Source organism: Mirounga angustirostris, unplaced genomic scaffold (genome assembly GCF_029215605.1).
Source record: "Mirounga angustirostris isolate CCGP_5_RB_7025 unplaced genomic scaffold, mMirAng1.0.hap1 SCAF_10, whole genome shotgun sequence".
Classification (NCBI taxonomy): domain Eukaryota; kingdom Metazoa; phylum Chordata; class Mammalia; order Carnivora; family Phocidae; genus Mirounga; species Mirounga angustirostris.
The window spans coordinates 25,566,788-25,587,554 of NW_026991718.1; the positions used below are offsets into that span (position 1 = coordinate 25,566,788).

The window sequence follows — 20,767 nt, forward strand, 5'->3', positions numbered from 1 at the left end:
CTGTAGGTATAAAAGACAGAAACAAAATTTATTAAGGTGTCTTATATCTCAGGTATTATGCTGGAGGTTTTAAGTGAATTCTTTCATTTTGAAATTTAATTCTTGGGGTGCCTGGGTGGCTCAGTCATTAAGTGTCTGCCTTCGGCTCAGGTCATGATCCTGGGGTCCTCGGATCGAGCCCCGCATCAGGCTCCCTGCTCAACGGGCAGCCTGCTTCTGTCTCTCCCACTCTCCCTGCTGTGTTCCCTCTCTCGCTGTCTCTCTCTGTCAAATAAATAAATAAATAAAATCTTAAAAAAAAAAAAAAGAAATTTAATTCTTATTCCACCCATTTTACAGAGGAATTAACTGGTTAGAAAACTTGTTCCACATTATACAGCTAATAACTGGCAGAACCAGAATACCAAACCCTTCTTTCTGACTCTCAATCCCATATTTTTACTATACAAAAAAATTGGCAAAGGTATATTGGCACAGTCAATACTAAGCACAAGGGAATAGCAGAGACTTAGCAAGTGGGAAGCCAGAGACCAGAGACTCAACACCAGGATGCCAAGGAATAAAAGATCACTCCTGCTCTAGGGACCAAAGATACATTTATTTCATAATTAATAATATATAAACAGACTATATAAAAATGTTTTTCTTTGGAAGCCTACATTTTTACCTTAACTCTCTGATATAGTATGTGTCATTAACTAATATGTGATGTTACTTAACAAACTGTTAGAGCCTCATGGTCCTTATTTTTAAAGAAAAATAAATAAATTAAAATGAGACAATAATGCTTAACTCAGATAGTGATGGTTGAATAAGACAGTATAAGTTAAGCTGTTTAGCCCAGAACATGGATTCAAAAAATATTAGCTGGTAGTACTAATCATCATCAGTGTTGCTGCCTCCTTAAAATTAAGTGTGTTGGGGTGCCTGGGTGGCTCAGTCGATGAAGCGTCTGCCTTCAGCTCAGGTCATGATCCCAGGGTCCTGGGATCGAGCCCTGCACTGAAGAGCCTGCTTCTCCCTCTGCCTCTCCCCCTGCTCGTGCTTTCTCTCTCTCTCAAATAAATAAATAAAAATCTTAAAAAAAAATTAAGCGTGTTAATTTACCTCATGATTAAAACTAAGAAGGTTTTTATGATTCAGCAAAATAGTTGGGAAATGATTTCTTAGATGAGCAATCCATCTAAGATTTAAGCTAAAATCTGAACTCGAGGTAGAAGGAAATTTTACACCTAATCACTATGGTAGATTACTTGCAGAGATGGCAAAATAATTCCTTCCATCCCTATATATATATATATGTAAGTATATATACCCCCTTTGTAATGTGACTTTGCCACTCCTCCATGAAGTGTAGAATTTATTTTCCCATCTCTTACTTTGGAGTTGGCCTTGTGATTTGATAACAGAATGCAGCAGAAATGACAATGTGCAACTGTGGAGTTTAGGCTTCAAGAGACTCTGCAGCTCCCACTCCTGCTCTCCTGGAAGCCAGATGCTATGTAAAGAAGTTGGAATATCCTGCTGGAGACATATGCCCCAGCCAACAGCCACCACCACCATCTGGGCATATGAGGGAGGATAGTTAGGCTACCCAGGCCCAATCAAACCATCAGATGACTAACATCTATGTGAATGACCCCAGGCAAGGCCAATAGAATAATTGCCTGGTAAACCCAGCCAAATTGCTCACCCACAGAATCATGAGTAAATAATTAGCTACAATCTTAAGCCAGTAAATTTTTGGAGTGGTTTAGTATATGGCAACAGATACCTACGACAATCACCTGTTCAAATTATTTTTCAAATTATTAATGTTTATTGAGTACCATAAGCAAGGCATGAGGCTAGGTGCAGAAAGTAAGCCAAAATATGTAAAGTTTGGCTACTGTCTTGAAATAAGTTCATAATCTTTATCAGGAAGAAATAAAGTATTTAAATAACTATCACACAGGCAAGGGCGCCTGGGTGGCTCAGTTGGTTAAGCGACTGCCTTCGGCTCGGGTGATGATCCTGGAGTCCGGGGATCGAGTCCCGCATCGGGCTCCCTGCTCGGCAGGGAGTCTGCTTCTCCCTCTGACCCTCCTCCCTCTCATGCTCTCTGTCTCTCATTCTCTCTCTCTCTCAAATAAATAAATAAAATCTTTAAAAATAAATAAATAAATAACTATCACACAGGCAATATGTTAAAAGAGCCAGAGAGTAACACAACCAAATTGTCATAAGAATTAAAAGATAGAATCGTTTCTGCAAGAGGTGATGAGGGAAGGATTTATCACCGGGCACCTGGGTGGCTCAGTTGTTAAGCATCTGCCTTTGGCTCAGGTCATGATCCCAGGGTCCTAGGATCGAGCCCCACATCAGGCTCCCTGCTCCTCGGGAAGCCTGCTTCTCCCTCCCCCACTCCCCCTGCTTGTGTTCCCTCTCTCATTGTGCCTCTCCCTGTCAAATAAATAAATAAAATCTTAAAAAAAAAAAAAAAAAAGAAGTTAACATTACAGTTAAGCCATGAAGGATTCTGACAGTGGAAGTAGGAGGAGAAGCAATTCTAAGGGAAAGAAAAATGACCCGAGGATGACTGTGGTCCTAGGAAACAGCAAAGAATGTTTGGAAACTTGATAGTAATCCATTTTAGTGGATTATAGTGTATGTGTAGATGTGAGAGAACCATTCTTCAATCAATAAATATCAAGCAGCAACTTTATTCCAGGCACTGCCTACTACTCTGTTATTATGTAATAGATGTGAAAGCTGAGTCACTCAGTAGCCCAAGATCACAGAAAGTGGTAGAACAGGGATTTAAAGACAACCAGTCTGACTCCAGAGCCACTCTACTTTGAGCTGTGTCTCGGCAAAGTCAAAAAGTTATTCAAGGGGGGCGCCTGAGTGGCTCAGTCGTTAAGCGTCTGCCTTCGGCTCGGGTCATGGTCCCAGGGTCCTGGGATCGAGCCCCACATCGGGCTCCCTGCTCGGCGGGAAGCCTGCTTCTCCCTCTCCCATTCCCGCTGCTTGTGTTCCCTCTCTCGCTGTGTCTCTCTGTCAAATAAATAAAAAATCTTAAAAAAAAAAAAAGTTATTCAAGGAAAAACAAAAACAAAACTGGCACCAAACTAAATATCCATCAACAGTTAATGGTAAAATAAATTGTTGTAAATTCATATAGTGGAATACTACATAGCAGTGAAAATAAATGTACTATAGCTATACAAATCAACAAGGAGTTATTGCAAACACTTAACTATTGAGAAGAAAGCTAATTAAGAATATATGTGGTATGGTTGCATTTGCATAAGGTAAAACCAGGCAAAACTACACAATATATTGTTTAGAAATACATATGTATATTGCAAAACTAAAACGAAAGGCAAAGGAACAAAAAGTACAAAATTCAGGACAGTGGCTTTCTCTAGGGAGGGAGAAATGAAATTGAGATTAGGGAGGGGCTCACAAAGTGCTTCAAGAAACTAGTTACATTAGTTTTTCTTAAACTGGATGCTGTTTGTTTCCTTATTTTTCTTTACACGTATAAGTTATATACATCTTGTTTACATGATATATTTATAGATTTCACATAACAACAAGAAAAAGTACTATGGGCTTCAGGAACTGAAATTAATCAGATGTGACAGAGCGAGGACATTTCAAAATGAGAAACTGGCAGAAGCACAGAGGGAGGAAAAGGGTGGGGAGGAGTTGGAGGGAACAGGGGGCAGGTCATTTTTGCAATAATTTATGTTTGTAAGGGAAGTAGTGATGCGGGAAAGTTAGATAATGTTGTGGCCAGAATATGGAGATTTTTGGAAGCTGGCATGAATCATTCGCAAATCTCACTCTGTAAACAATGGGAACTTTGTATCAGGATTCCTTATTTTTAGGGAACAAGAAACAACTATGGCTAACCCAAGTAAAAGGAAAAAGAGAAGAAAGGAAAAAGGCGAGATAGATGGAGAAAGGGAGAGAGAACCAGAGAAATAGAGAAACAGATTGAATAGTTTATTGGATAGGCTACACTATCAAGTGACCAGTCCAGGAACCTGGCAGCTCTGGGGATCTAAATGAGATGAATTGATAGACCAGCTCTTTAGAGCACTCAATTCCTAGTACCTTCTATCGCAGTGTGTCCATCCAAAATTTCGGTTTCTAGTAGAGTATATTAACCTCATGTTACCATCTCTGTGATCTGCTGGGTTCAGTGCTTGCAGCTAACTGGTATACAGGCAACAGAGGTGAGTGAGTAGTTCCCAAAGGAAGGGACATCCAATAGGTTAAAAAAAAAAAAAAGGCCCAGTTTGGATTTTCAGTAAACTGTGGTATGATTACTGTACAAAACCTAGGAATGCCCCTATTCAAACTAATTAATTCTTCAAAATAGACATCTAAACACGTACTAACTAAACCTCTAGAATCGTTCACTTCGTTCCACTGAACTAACATTTTTGTTTTCGGCGACCTTACGTTTATATGTCTCTACAATTGCTTCCCTCTCAGATAATAATTCCAGTAACTGGTCCCCATTACTTTTTTCTTTCCATTTATTCTTTTTAATACAAAATAGGATCATATCACACTGGTCTGTAATATTCTATTTTCACCTAACAATATATCATGGACACCTTTCTTTATCAGTACATACAGATCCACCTCATTCTTTTTAAATGCTCCACAGAATTACATACGGGTATTCCAAAATTCATTTAATCCTTTTCCTATTGATGGACATTGAGATTGTTTTCACGGTACCCATTACTTTTGAGATGGAAGTCAGATGAATCATCCTTTGCGGGAGACGGGCAGAAAATGCTGAAAGAAATATAAGAGCGATGACACTGCGAGATAGGAGCCCGGCGAACCAGTCGAGCGACACCAAGCCGCAGCTGTCGCCGCCGTGAGTTGATGACCAAGATTCCCCGCTTAAGCAGCTCCCTGGGACAGCGTTGTCTGTAGAGCGAAGGATCCCTGAGGACGACGTAGCCGAACTGCACATTGGGAGTTGTAGTTCCGTAGGGAAGAGGCCGAGGGGCGGAGCTGCACATGCGCACTAGGAACTCAGGGCAACAAAGACGGCGGCGTGAGCGCGCGCGCCGGAGAAAGACATGGGCAGGCGTGCGCGTGCGCGGCCACCGCTCGGCGCTACCAGGAGGCTGAGAGGACACAGAGCGGGAGGGGCAGGAGCCACCGACCGCAGGAGGAGGAAAGGGGTTGTGCTCTTGGCCGAGCGTGGAGAAAGGGGCGGGGCCGGCGAGCAGCGCGTGGAGGTGCCGAGCTCCTGGGACCGGCGGGCGCGCGGGCGTCTCTGGCCTTCGCCGTCCCAGTGGCCGCCGCCGTCGCTTGGTCGCCGTCGGTCTGCGGGAGGCGGGTTATGGCGGCGGCGGCAGTGGGAGCTGTGAATGAATTCTCCGGGTGGACGAGGGAAGAAGAAAGGCTCCGGCGGCGGCAGCAGCCCGGTGCCTCCCAGGCCTCCGCCCCCCTGCCTGGCCCCCGCCCGTCCCGCCCCCAGACCGGCCCCCCAGCCCGAGTCGCCGCATAAGCGGAACCTGTACTACTTCTCCTACCCGCTGTGCATAGGCTTCGCGCTGCTGCGTTTGGTCGCTTTCCACCTGGGGCTCCTCTTCGTGTGGCTCTGCCAGCGCTTCTCCCGCGCCCTCATGGCCGCCAAGAGGAGCTCCCGGGCCGCGCCGGCGCCGGCCTCGGCCTCGCCCCCGGCGCCAGTGCCGGGCGGGGAGGCCGAGCGCGTCCGAGCCTTCCACAAACAGGCCTTCGAGTACATCTCCATTGCCCTGCGCATCGATGAAGACGAGAAAGGTAAGTGGGGGGCTGGAGGGAGGGGGCGGCGGCGCCGGGAAGAAAGCGGTGGGGTAGCCCAGGGAGGGCAACACCTGCGTCCCTTCGGGGGCGGTCGGTGCACCCCCGGAATTGATCTCCCCCCTCCCCCGCCGAGGCGGCTTCACCGCAGTGAGACTCTCATCCTCTACGATTCTCAGTTAAACCTCTCCCCTTTCAGGCACCCTAGCTGTCGACTTTGTTTCAGACACCAGCCTTCCCCTACACTTCTGCATGACCCAAGTCCCTATGAGACAGCCAGTCGTGCTACTGACAGTGACAGTTGTCCTGCAGTGACCACACGGATCCTTTCTAGCACTGTAAACAGTGTGTGGCTTCGCTGAGCCAGGTTTCCAAAAGGTTTTGGTATCGGAGAAGCTGTGTCTTGTTATAGGCTTTAATGAAAACAGAGTACTGTAGTGTCAGAAAAAAAGAAATGGTGACTTAATTTTGAAAGGAACAGCTGCATATGATTACAGCTAAATTGGCATTACTTTTTAAAGTTTCGTGACTGTCATTTATCGATATAATGACTCCTTTTTTTTTATAAAGTTCTATTTTAACATGAAACTTTTGTCCCTGTTAGATTTGATTTCATCTAAATCAGTATTCCAAGGTAGCCTCTTCGCTTCTCAGTTGAAGTGTTAAATAATGAACAGGAAAAACTTACATCATTGTACATAAAACTTGAAACAAAGATTTATATTTCTTTTATTTTTAAAGTTTATATTTCTGAATGAAGGCAAGAATACTGTATACTTCAGATTCCTTTTAAACTAACATTTTTAAGTCATTCAGTGCACCAAGCGCTGTACTGTTAGCTTTGTATGTGTTCTCTATTTAATCCTCACAATTACCCTGTGAGGTGAAGGTACTGTTGGGATCAGCATTTTACAGATGAACAAACTGAGGCTCAAAAAATTAAAACAGGTCATTCCAAACCTATGCCAATTGCTAATGAACACTTTTTTATGGAAGATGAGAACTAAAGTTAGAAGAAGTCTTGCAACATTTTGAAAATCCCTCCTTTCATCCCTGCCTCCAATATGCAGAGATCTTCTTTTTCCTGTGACTCCCAAAGAACATTTTTGTGTCACACTTCAATTAGGTACTCACTTGCATTGTCAATTAGCCAAAAAAAAAAAAAAAAACCAACAAAGCAATCTGCAGGTCATTTGTAGTATCTCTTAGCACTGTCAACTGCAGAAACTGTTATAGAGTTTAGATTTGTTGAAACCTATTTCCTCTGTGGAGCCAAGGAGTGAGGAGTATGATATTAAGGAAAGAGGCAGGTATTCATGGTTTTGATTGTAAGGACAGTGGAGTTTAAAAGAGTTCTAGGAAGGGGGTACCTGGCTGGCTCAGTCGGTGGAACATGCGGCCCTTGATCTTGGGGTTGTGAGTTCAAGCCCCACGTTGGGTGTGGAGATTACTTTTAAAAAAATCTATATAAAAAGAGAGTTCTAGGAAAGAGTTCTATTTAAGAAAAAAATACCATGTGTTTGTGGACAGAAGTATTTTAACTGCTTCATTCTGTACCACCTCTTGGAACATCCAAGGATCCCTGGTAAGGGTGAATAAGAGTACCATCATCCCTTCCTAGAGAAGCACTGTTTGAGTGCACTATCCAATTATAGTAGGGTCCTCAGAAGTTTACTAATCTAGGTCAAAAGATGTTTTAGAATAGAGGGAATATGTTTAAGGGTAGATTTTGTTGTATTTAGGAAGAGAATGCTAGAAAACACAAGGAAATTTTATTTAACACTGGGTGATGGGAGTTGGGAGGTAGAATAAGAGAAGACAAGGATAACCTAGGGATTAAAAAAAAAGACCCGAGGCTCTTAGATTTAAAGAGAAATCAGTTCCATAAGGAGGGATAAGTGACAGAAGTAGAAATCAGACCTTGGGTTTCAAACTTATGACTTATTTTAGAGTATTACTATATGACTACATCTATTATATTTAAATCCTCTAAAGTATTTTTAAGTATAAATATTTTCAGCAATCCATGGATCACATACTTGACCCTCTTTCTACTGATGTCTCTATTCAAAGTTTTTTGCTTTATTTATAGTTTAGTTTCTAAAGTAGACATCAGAATGGACTATGATAACTTTTTAGTTGGGGTTATACAACTGATGTATGATATGCTGAAACTAGTTCAAACTGAAACAAATGAGTTAAATATTCATTTTCCTTTAAAAATGAATTAAAAGCTAAGTTTATATTGTCATAGTTCTCTTCTCATATTTTTCCTTTAGAATATTCAAACTTTTTGTACCTTAGCCTTAATCCAGTAGCTGTAAGAGTTTATATTTAGTCTATTTATCTCTCAGCCATCCTTGACAATGTAGAATAAGAGAATTTTATTCTCCTTCTTTCCCGCTGCGTCAGAATATATATGAACGAATAGAAACGAATTGTCTTTAAAGCAGTCTTCAAAGGTTTCCTAACTTTGTGGTAAACCATTAAGGGGCTAGTAATGTCATGCACTGCCATTCCCTTAGTAACTCGACTTCAATTCTAACTATACTGAAAGCCACTTTATTTCATCGGGTAAAGTGGACTATTTCAGACTGTCATGTTGTTAATTAATTGGAACATTTGATGCCTTGAAATAATAAAGGCCAAATTAAATCTTATTTCAATAAAATAGTGTATAAATGTGGTTTATATGGCGACTATTTATTCTGTATTTTATTCTTATGGCATACTCAGCTTTGACACTGAATTTTTTAAAAGGCCTAAATTTGTCTGAAACCAAACTATTTTAAATAAGAATAACACAGCAAATTCTAATTACCTAATGTAAGAATATTTGAGTTCTGTTCATTAAAACAGGCATTTATTGGATACCAGTTTATTTGCAAGGCTTTATGCATTCTAGATGCTGCTTAAGAAAAACTCACTTCCTCTCCAGTAAGATATAAGACAGCATTTGCTATGTGATCATTAAAATGTGTGTATGTTTTCATGCATATTATATGTCTCATTTTTTTCAAAGAGTTAAATAATTTTTTGTATATTTAATTGTTGAACATCCCTGGAGAACTGATAACCTTTTATATCCATTATATGTATGGAGAAACTGATATTTAAGAGTGAACTCACATTAGCAGAACCAGGTGAACAGAAAATTATGCCACTCATAATTTTATACTTTTTGCTTTAAGCAGGTTTTCTGTTTTGTAATGTTAGTACTGGGCCTCTTGGAAATACTTGGGGGAAAAGAGGAGGTTGTCATAGTGGGTCTTTGGATTAACCAGAACATGACCTAACATGTTTGGCATGGCTCCTGCAAGTAGACAAGCCTGAGATCTCCTGGGCAATACAGTGGTGCAGGTTTTCTAGGTGTGGTTTGATTACCTGGAGTATATAGAACTTGACAGTAAGGGCCCAGTATGTTATATGAACGAGAGAGAGCTGGTTTCTCAGGCTTGTAGGGCTGAAGAACCTGGCATCAAGGACAGAATTTGTCTAAATAGAATCCTTTTATATTTATTCCTCGTCAGCTCATATTTAAAACATTAGGCTTTTAAAATATTGTCATATAATTTTGTATTACCATGTAACTCAACTCTCTCACTGTGTCTCTGTCAAATAAATAAATAAAATCTTAAAAAAAAAACCAAAACTGCTAAGTCACCATTTTGAAAGGATTGATTTCAGACAATTTTCTTGGGCCTAATGATTCTGCTTTAAAGTTTCCATGATTACAACAAGGAAAGAATTATTCTGATGGATGGATATTTACATAATATCACTCTTTCCCAAAAGAAAAGCGTTACCTTTTATTAAATACACAATAAACGTTTCCCATTTCTCTTCAAGAATATTTAGTGGTGGGGCGCCTGGGTGGCTCAGTCGTTAAGCGTCTGCCTTCAGCTCAGGTCATGATCCCAGGGTCCTGGGATCGAGCCCCACATCAGGCTCCCTGCTCAGCGGGAAGCCTGCTTCCCCTCTCCTACCCCCCTGCTTGTGTTCCCTCTCTTGCTGTGTCTTTCTATGTCAAATAAATAAATAAAATCTTAAAAAAAAATAAAAGAATATTTAGTGGCATTTGCACTAAAGAGACAAAAAGGTAGCCACTGTTAGGAACTTTATCCTTTGCTCTGTTTTTAGCTGTTTTTTTAATTGCAGTTTATATTTTTCCTAATGTAGAATACAGTTAAACCCTATAAAACTCACCTGGTAACTAGATTCCTAAGATTATTGTTAATCATCCTGATAACAGTTAAGGGATAGGCAGTCAGTAAATCGATATTAAATTATTGAAAAAGGATCTTCCCTAACCCTTCCTGCCTCTTTTTCACTATCATATTCCCCATGTTCCACCCAATAGTAGTTGGCTTTTTGACATCTGGCAAAGTATAGATTCTCTATTTCTCTACTAGTTTTCATCTTTTTTAACCTATAATACTCCTGGACTTATATAATACCAGTGGAGGTATTAATGTGCTGATGTAGCCTTTTTTTTCTCTTTGTGAATTAACTACTCATGCTAGACAGCCTATAGAATGGAACTTTGAGCACACTCACATCTCCATGGTTGTTCATTCTGGTAAATGAGGAAAGAAAAATATCAAAATCTATGATTTTCCTAGAGACTGTGTTTTACAGCTATGAAGGTATAGCATAAACATGTTAAACTTATTCATGTATCTTTGCAGCTCTTTGCAAATATTTTATGCTATAATAGAAAAGGAGAGAACTGTTGTTCTGAAGTCAGCTTTGTCAGTGTCTCTCAGTCAGCTATCACTAGAACACCTTTGGTTGAACAAGTGGGATTTATTATTGAAGCAGGGAGAACACACACGATGGGAACCATGCATCTCAGGAAAAGGGTGCTAGAAATAACTTACAGGATTTGGGCTTGTATCAGGTGATATTGAGGAGGATTTAAAGAAGCAGGATTTTGCTGTACATTGGATGCTGTCAGGAAGGAGGGGTATTCTGTGATTAAGTATCTTAAATGTGATCTAGAAAGAGGGAAGACCAGAATGAGGCAAAAGCTGTAACTGGTTGAGAAGCACTCATTAGTCTGAAGAGGGGGATGCTTGGTAGTTCATGGCTTGGACAATATTCTTGCCATATCTGTGTTTAGACATGATTATGGAGTGGTCCTGTTTTTGTCTTCATCACAATCACAAAGTGACCTTATCTGATGTTGATGATCTGTGAAATTGTTTATGTTCAAGAGAACACTAGGCCTAGCAGTAATGCCAGGTCAGCTCCTAGTTACACTAAGCCCTACCTGATAGTATTAGGCCAGCTCCTGGATGTCAGGGACTGCTTTTCTCTTTCTCAGCTTTAAGGGTCTAATTTTACCCTTTTTAAATTGAAGTGCCTAGTATCCAAAATGACATTTGAATTCTGACTATTCAAGATCTTGGGCAAGTTACTACACTGAGTTGGTGTTTATAAACTACTTAGTGCCTGCACATAGTAGGTCCTCAGAAAATGGGACTACTGTTATTCAACAATCCTTTTAAGATTATAGCCCCTGCAAGTTATTGTTAAACCTTGATACCTGGTTTCTATTACCCTTTTTAGGATACAGCAGCCGCATAAATGACATTTGAGGAAGAAGGAAAATTATCTAAAGAGTGATATAAAAATATTTTTGCTAATTGTGACCCTTGTTCAGAAAAATACAGATGGAAGTCTCCTCCTAAGCTCACTTAGTATCCTAACTTTGTATTGTAAAAGAGATAAAATTAATCATTTGTACTCATATGTGAATGTAATGCAAGCTTCTCAGAGAATTTGGAAAATAAAGAAAATGCATAGAAAAAAGATAAAATTACCCACTACCCATAGTAAATACAAAATACTTCAAAGAAGATAGATTAATTGACATTCTTAAGGTTTAAAAAAATGTCCAAAACTGAAATGATTTCTTTACATGGGATTCAAAATCTTCCCAATTAAATGGGAAAGTAAGAATTTCCTTCAGAGATAAATCTTGAAGTTGGAAAGTGAATGTAAGTATGACCTTTTTGCTGAATTAAAACACAGTAGAAAGTATCCTTTCTGTAATAGTGAACTATGAGAGAAGTAATCTGGGGGCTATTCATTGATGCTTCATGATCCTGTGGTTTATTAGGGTTTAGCACACAATGAAATCTTTTGTAGGATTTTTTTTTTTTAAGATTTTATTTATTTGAGAGAGAGAGAGAGCCAGCGTGAGCAGGAGGAGGGGCAGGGGGAGAGGAAGAAGCAGATTCCCCACTGGGCAGGGAGCCCAATCCCAGGACCTCTGGACATACATGGTGCATGCAATTCAGGAGTAGAAGGATTTAAATTAACCAACAGATGTACCAAGTATAATAAAGATAGTGAAAGTAATGTTTATGTGCTTCTTTATTATTTAAAGTATTGTCACATACCCTATTTCATTTGATTTTTGCCACAGCTCATGGTTAGGTGAAAGAAATGGCATCTTGTTTTTAGGTCAGGAGACTAAAGCTCAGAGAGATTAACTGACTTTCCCAAAGTCATACAGCCCCTAAAGGATAAGCAAGGGCTTAAGTCCCCATATTGTAACTTATCACAAACATACATCCTCTCTCTCCACCCCAACTACTTTTGTTTTGACCCTTCTTGTGGCAGTATGGGTACTACTACTATCTGAATGAAAAGATGCAGTAGATAATTCATAACTTAGTCTACTATACTTACCTCTATCTGAAGATGGGTATCATTAGTATTTCTGTTGATTGTACACTAGCATATACTCAAAAATTAAAATAATGGGGGCCCCTGGTGACTCAGTTGGTTAAGCGTCTGACTCTTGGTTTTGGCTCAGGTCATGATCTTGGGGTGGTGGGATTGAGCCCTGCATCGGGACTCCGTAGCTCTGTGCTCGTTGCAGAGTCTGCTTGAGATTCTCTCTTTTTCCCTCTCCTTCTGCCCCTTCCCCTGCTTGTGTGTGTGTGTGCGCCCCCCCATGAATAAATCTTTAAAAAAATTAAAATAATGAACAAATATAAATATAGAAAGTGAAAATCCTCTGTAATCTTACTCTTAGGGAGATGATTACTATTAAGTTACCTGACTTTGTGTATTTATATAAATATAAATATTCATTTGAGGGAAAAAATGTTACATACAAACTGATCTGTAACCTTTTCCTTAGTGTATTGGGACTCTTTCCATTTCAATATACTTTATCTTCCCCTTCTGTTTTTTTTAGTTTTTAAGTAAACTTTGATTAAATTATACATAAAACGCACAATTACTGTAGTGCTTAATGAATTTTCAAAGTGAACATAGCAGTTTGAAACCCTACCAGGTCAAGAAATAGAGTATTACTCCAGAAGCCTGCCTTTATGATGTTCTCTTCCACTTACGACCTTTCTCCATCCTTTGCAAAGATATCTACAAATCCTAACTCTGACACTATAGATCAGTTTTGCCTGACCTTGAGCTTTGCAAATGAAATCACACAGTATGTGTTTTTTGTGTGTGGCTTCTTTTGCTCAAAATATGCTTGTCACATTATCCTGTGATGTTGCATGTGCCAGTAGTTTTTTCATTTTCATTGCTGTATACCAAGGGTCAGCACAGTGCTTACAATGGGCCAGTTGGTAATTTTTTTTATTTTGTAAAGCATAGATAACCTAAATTTTGCCGTTTTAATCATTTTAGGTGTACAGTTCAATGGCATTAAATACATTCCTAGTGTTGTGCAACCGTCACCGCTATCCATTTCTAGAACGTTTTATCATTCCAAACAGAAACTCTATACCCATTAAACAATAACTCCCCACCCATCTTCCTTTCTCCATTCTCCCCTGCCCTCAGTCCTTGATGATTTCTGTTCTACTTTCTGTATCTGTGAATTTGCCTATTTCAGGTACCTTATGTAAATGGAATCATACAGTATTCTTTTGTATCTTGACTTGTCTCACTTAGCATAATGTTTTCAAGGTTCGTCAGCCTTCTTGTAGCATATATCAGATTTCATTCCTTTTTTTTTTTAATTTATTTTTTATTTTATTTATCTATTTTTTAAGATTTTATTTATTTATTTGACAGAGAGAGACAGTGAGAGAGGGAACACAAGCAGGCAGAATAGGAGAGGGAGAAGCAGGCTCCCCGCTGAGCAGAGAGCCCGATGCGGGGCTCGATCCCAGGACCCTGGGATCATGACCTGAGCCGAAGGCAGACGCTTAACGACTGAGCCACCCAGGCGCCCCGATTTCATTCCTTTTTAAGGCTGAATAATATTCCATTATATGTATATACCACATTTTGTTTAACCATTTGTCTGTTGATGGACATTTGGGTTGTTGCCATCTATTGTGAATAATGCTGCCATGAACACTAATATACAGGTATCTGTTTGCTTCCCTGCTTTCAGTACTTTTGAGTATCTACCTAGGAGTAGAATTGCTGGATCATATGGTAATTCCATGTTTAATTTTTTGAGGGACTGCCGAACATTTCCACATCAGTTGTGCCATTGGTTTCCAATTTTTCCACATTTGTTAGTTTCAGGGTTCTTTAAATAATAGTCTTTCTAATGGATGTGAAGCACTGCCTCATCATGGTTTTGAATTGCATTTCCCTAAAGATTTATGATGTTGAGCATTTTTTTCACTTACTTATTGGCCATTTCTATGTCTTCTTTGAAAACTGCCTAAGTGCTTTGTCAGTTTTTGTGTTGGGTTTGATTTTTTATTGAGCCACTTAGGTTTTTGGGTTTTTTTTTAAGATTTTATTTATTTGTTTGACAGAGAGAGACACAGCAAGAGAGAGAACACAAGCAGGGGTAGTGGGAGAGGGAGAAGCAGGCTTCCTGCGGAGCAGGGAGCCCGATTCAGGGCTCGAACCCAGGACCCCGGGATCATGACCTGAGCTGAAGGCAGACGCTTAATGACTGAGCCACCCAGGCGCCTCTATTGAGCCATTTAGTAAATATTTTAAGCTCTCTGTCACAATACTTTAAGCTCTCTGAACACTCAAAACTCTCATACAGTAGGTCTGATCTAGTAAAGTTTTTTTTTTAAGATTTTGTTTATTTATTTTAGAGAGAGAGAGCACATGCATGAGGAGGGGAAGGGGCACAGGGGGAAGGAGAGGAGGAGGGAAAGAATCCCAAGCGGACTCAGATCTGAGCGCAGAGCCTGATGCAGGGCTCAGTCTCAGGACTCTCAGATTATGACCTGAGCTGAAATCAGAAGTCAGATGCTTAACCGACTGAGCCACCCAGGTGCCCCCCCAGTAAAGTTTTATGTACAAAAACAAGTGGCTGACAGTATTTGACCTTTGAGCCGTTGCTTGCCTTAGATTATGTAGTTCACTAAATTATTAGCTAATAATTTCAAGTATAACAGTGAATGTAAGTTTCTGCCACCCCAATCTTCTTTTGATTTGATAAGTTTGAGTGTTAGTTGGGGCTATAGAGGTAAGAGAAATGTGTAAGGGAAACTAAGAACTGTAAAGTATCTTGAGGGCCTTTTGTGTCTTGGAGAGCATTGGAAGGTTTGATTTTTCTCCCATAATTTAGTCAAAAGGGTCATCAGTGGACAGTAGGGGCTGTAGTTTCCCTTACCTTAAGGGACTTAAGTGATTTGAGTATGATTTCCAGCCCTTGTGCAAGCTGGCCTAGTTCTTAACTCTTCAGTAATTCAGGGTCCCAACCCAAATCCTGGAATCTTTGCTGCTACTTCTCCTGGGCGTGCCCTGAAATTCACATTTGGTCAGCTTAGTTCTTTGAGTCTGCTGAAAGCTCTGCTTAGTTTCTTGGCCACTTTTGTCTTCAGAATTGGCAGTTGCTTCAAGTACAAATGTGCCCCAAATGCCAGGCCCACTTCTTTTGGCTTTTTTTTCCTTTCCATATTTTGGTAATTTTTTTTTTTAAGATTTTATTTATTTATTTGAGAGAGCGAGAGAGAAATAGCTTGACAGGGGAGAGGGTCAGAGGGAGAAGCAGGCTCCCCAGTTAGCAGGGAGCCCGATGCGGGACTCTATCCCAGGCGTCCCGATTTTGGTAATTTTTGAAAATAGCATCCTAATGAATGTGACATAGTTCCTTTCCAAATTTGGGTAATTTCCACTGTTTTGAAAACTCTTTGATCCCTTCAAACAGATGTTTTGAAAAGAATTTTCTCCCTTTTGTCTTCTAATCTAATTTTACTCTTGTAAAGAAAATTATTCGAAGCCACAGTGAATATCCTTATACATAAATGTTGGGAGTATTGCACTTTTTTTTTTTTTTAAGATTTTATTTATTTATTTGAGAGAGAGAATGAGATAGAGAGAGCATGAGAGGGGGGAGGGTCAGAGGGAGAAGCAGACTCCCTGCCGAGCAGGGAGCCCGATGCGGGACTCGATCCCGGGACTCCAGGATCATGACCTGAGCCGAAGGCAGTCGCTTAACCGACTGAGCCACCCAGGCGCCCGAGAGTATTGCACTTTTTAAGAGTCAGATTTATTGAGGTATATTTTACATATAGTAAAATTTAATCTTTTTTTAGTAGTCTGTACTTCACTGAGTTTGACCAACAATTGGGTAACCACGACAACAACTGAAATACTGAATGTTTTATTACCCCAGAAGCTCCTTTGTGCCCCCTTGTAATCAGTCCCCTTGCCTTCCCGTTAGCCCCTGGCAGTCACTGATCTGATCTGTCCCTATAGTTTTGTCTTCACTGAGTGTTGTATAAATGGAATCATACAGTATGTAGCCTTTTGTGTCTGGCTTCTTTCATTTAGCATGTTTTTGAGATTCATCCATGTTCCTACATTTACCAGTAGTTTGTTCCTTTTTACTCTAATATTCTGTGTATGGATGTACCACACTTTGTTTATCCATTCACTAAATGATGGACATCTGGGTTGTTTCCAGTTTTTAGCTCTTATGAATAAAGTACCATAAACATTCATGTATTGGTCTTTGATGTTTTCATTACTTTGGGTAAATACATAGAAGAAGGGATTGCTGGGTCATATGGTAAATATATGTTAATATCATAAGAAACTACCAAACTCTTTTCCAATGTGGCTATACCATTTTGTATTCACACTTGGAAACATATGTGTGATCCATTTATATTTTGTCCTATACTTTTAAGTGCTTTAAAAATTTTTTGAGTATAGTTGACATCTTGTAATTTTTTTCAATTTTAAATTAAGTACTTAGTGGTATCTTGTGATTTTATTTTATAGTTCCCTAACAGCTAATGATGTTGAACATCTTTACTTGTGCTTATTTGCCATTTGTCTCTGTTTGATTAAGTATACATTAGCCGGTCTTTTGCCCACTGTTTTTCAATGAATTAATTGCTTTTTATTAATCATTAATCATTGTATTGTAAGAGTTCTTTATATATTCTGGTTACTCAGCAGAGAGGAAACACAAGTAGGGGGAGTGGGAGAGGGAGAAGCCAGGCCTCCCGCCAAGCAGGGAGCCTGATGTGGGGCTCGATCCCAGAACCCTGGGATCATGACCTGAGCTGAAGGCAGACGCTTAACGACTGAACCACCCAGGTGCCCCAAATAAATAAAATCTTTAAAAAAAAAATTTTTTTTTAAGATTTTATTTATTTATTTGACAGAGACAGAGACAGCGAGAGCAGGAACACAAAGAGGGGGAGCGGGAGAGGGAGAAGCAGGCTTCCCGCTGAGCAGGGAGCCCCATGTTGGACTCGATCCCAGGTCTCTGGGATCATGACCTGAGCCGAAGGCAGCCGCTTAACAACTGAACCACCCAGGCGCCCTAAAAAAAATGTTTTAATGAAGTCTAGTTGATCAGTTATATCCTCTTAAGGTTTGTGATTTTTATGTTCTAAATCTCTGCCTAAGCCCAGATCATGAAGAATTTTGTCTGTTTTCTTCTATAAGTTCTATAGTTTTAGGTTTTACATTTAGCTCTGTGATCCATTTCAAATTAATTTTTTCTATGTTAAAGTTTTTGTTTTTGTTTTTTTTGTATATGGATGGTCATTATTCTAGCATCATTTTTTTTAAAAGATTTTATTTACTTATTTGACAGAGACACAGCGAGAGAGAGGGAAAACAAGCAGGGGGAGTGGGAGAGGGAGAAGCAGGCTCCCTGCTGAGCAAGGAGCCCGATGAGGGGCTTGATCCCAGGACCCAGGATCATGACCTGAGCTGAAGGCAGACGCTTAACTGACTGAGCCACCCAGGTGTCTCAAAAAAAAGAGAAATATCTTACACACATTTTGATTTGCTGAATTTTTAGATCTTTTTAAGTTGTAAACCAGTCATTTGTTTCAAAGAAAATGGATGCGTTACTAAAAGTTACTAAATGCCACACTTGTAATCTCATGTATCAGTTCTCATGATACAATCATTTGTTAAATAAAAACTCTCTCCAGAAGGGAACAAATTACATCAGATTTCAATACAATTGGGTTAAACAGTGGTTTTTATCCCATTATTGAAATCATGTTTATATATTCTAATTGTATGTATTTTAAAATCCATTTATTTAAAATAAATTCTCCCTAATTAAAATTTCTTCCCATAGTATAGTATTTCAGTGGTTATAAGCATCAATACCATGAGATGGCAAACAAATAAAGGATTCACAGCCCTAAAATTTTGAGAAAGATTGACGTCTATACCCCCTCTTAGAAATTCATATGTACATTAGGATGCTAAAGGTACTAGAAGTCGTATAGTAATAGTTCTCAGATTTATTTGATCACAAAGCACTTTTTCATGTATCAGTTAATAACAGCAAGATTTGGGAAATGTTTAGTATATTCTAGTATATAATGTCTAGTATATATACAAATAATTATTTCTATTTTAAAGCAGGACAAAAGGAGCAAGCTGTGGAATGGTATAAGAAAGGTATTGAAGAACTAGAAAAAGGAATCGCTGTCATAGTTACAGGACAAGGTAAGATTATATTTATATTTGTTTCATAGCCAACCCAAATTCTATTCACATGGTTGCCCTAATTTCAATACAGCTATCTTACTAAAAGTATTTAACAGATTTTGAAATGTTATTAACATTTATAGATTTACAGTTAATGCTTTATTACCTATGCTAAAATTGAAGTTATAACCAGCTATGCTTAAACTTGATTACCTGGTAGCAGTCAGGCAAAAACCAGTATATTACTTGTGTCATCCTTGAACCCACTGTTGGTGAGTTTTAGCCTCATTTTTAGCTCTGTTTTGAAACCTGGTCCTTCCCTCATTGTTGAGGCAGGGAAGGAGTGGTTAATCAGACTCCCTTTTGTGTTTGTGGGTAATGCTTAACTGCACGTTAGAATATGAGCTATAAATGTCTTGCTTTGATTCACACTTGGCTTTTTAAAACCAAAGAAGTTATTTCTCATCTTTACTTTCTTATCACCTAAAATTAAAAATTAGAGTCTAATGATATCTTTAAATATATAGGTGACATTTATTATACACTCTGCTGTGTGCCCAAGCATCACTGTGTGTGCTTCATGTGTATTATCTTTTTTAATTTTCACCACAACCCCACACTCTGAGGCTGCTGCTGTTATCCTTACTTTTCACATAGATAATCTTAAGTACAGAGAAGTTCAGTAACTTGCCTAAGGTCTCATGGCTAGCAAGTAGGTAGGTAGAGTAAGGATTTGAACCCAGGCAATCTGACTTCAGAGCCTGAGTTTTTAAATATGATGCTGTAACTATTGTGTACTATGTGGGTACCACTACTAAATAAAGTATTTCAGTTTATCATAGCTAAAATAAATTCAGAAGGAAAAATTACATAGGCTGAGAATCATAGCATTATGGATCAGTCCACCCAGTGGATGTTTGTTGTCTGGTTGGCTGACTCTACTACTTATATCAGCTAATCTTTAATAATTACAATGTATCTAATTTTGCTAGGTTTTTTTCTCTCCCCTTTTTATTTGAGTACTTCTTTAGCTACTGATGTCCTGCACAAAAGAGAGCAGAATAGAACAATATGGGAGGTTAGGCCTTTGAGACTTTTCATGAGTTTATGAGCATGACTTTATAAATTATGTACTCAATGTATTTGTCATTCTTTGTCAGTTGCATGGAGGAAGAGCTAGGAGAAAATGAGTTAATAAGAAAAATAGTATCATTGAATGGAGCATGCCTTTGATTGTACCACTAAGAGAAAAAACAGGGTCAGTTGAACTATGATACATTCTCTTCCTATCACATGAAATTTAACTTTTACTTTATTGCATGTATTGTCTTCATCCTGTTTAGACATAGCTATAACAGCAGTATTAACATCAAGGACCAAATTTGTATCTGCACAGGCAATGACAAACTGTGGTATGAGTACAGCCTGGCTGATAGCTTTAGTAAGTTGGTACTGGTTATAAAACACATCTCTTGGGACACCTGCGTGGCTTAGTCGGTTAAGTGTCTAACTCTTGATTTCAGCTCAAGTCATGATCTCAGGGTTGTGAGATCGAGCCCCGCCTCAGGCTCTGCCCTGGGCATGGAGGCTGCTAAAGATTCTCTCTCTCCTTTTACCCCTCACACCTCTCCCTCTCTGAAACACACACACATACACACACACATACACACACACACCCCTCAGTTTCAGAGATTTTTTACCATAGGGGGAAAAATACACCTCAAAAATCCATGAAATAACATGTGAAATCCATGAAATACCACAGTAGGTCTGAAACCATCATAAGGAACTGTAACTGATTTTTTTTTAAGATTATTTATTTATTTATTAGAGAGTGAGCAGGAGAGAAACAGCATGAGAGGGGAGAGGGTCAGAGGGAGAAGCAGGCTCCCCGCTGAGCCAGGAGCCCGATGTGGGACTCGATACCAGGACCCTGGGATCATGACCTGAGCTGAAGGCAGTCGCTTAACCAACTGAGCCACCCAGGCGCCCTGTAACTGATTTTTTAAAGATACTTTATAAAGACTATGACTCCCAGGGCTCATTTGCTTAAGTATCTGATTCTTGATTTCAGCTCAGATCATGATCT

General features: G+C 39.4%; 1 protein-coding gene across 5 annotated transcripts in view; it reads left to right on the plus strand.

The window, feature by feature from the left end:
• Positions 1–4,860: 4,860 nt before the first annotated feature.
• The window catches only part of SPAST (spastin), a 61,415-nt gene continuing 45,508 nt past the window's right edge, over positions 4,861–20,767 (plus strand). For 2 of the 5 annotated variants that reach the window (XM_045884359.3, XM_045884358.3), the window contains exons 1-2: positions 4,861–5,802; positions 18,610–18,696. In XM_045884359.3, the coding sequence (XP_045740315.1) occupies positions 5,388–5,802; positions 18,610–18,696 (502 nt within the window). In that variant the 5' untranslated portion in view covers positions 4,861–5,387. The remainder of the gene's footprint in view (positions 5,803–18,609; positions 18,697–20,767) is intronic. The other 3 variants (XM_045884360.3, XM_045884356.3, XM_045884357.3) reach the window with 3 other exon arrangements.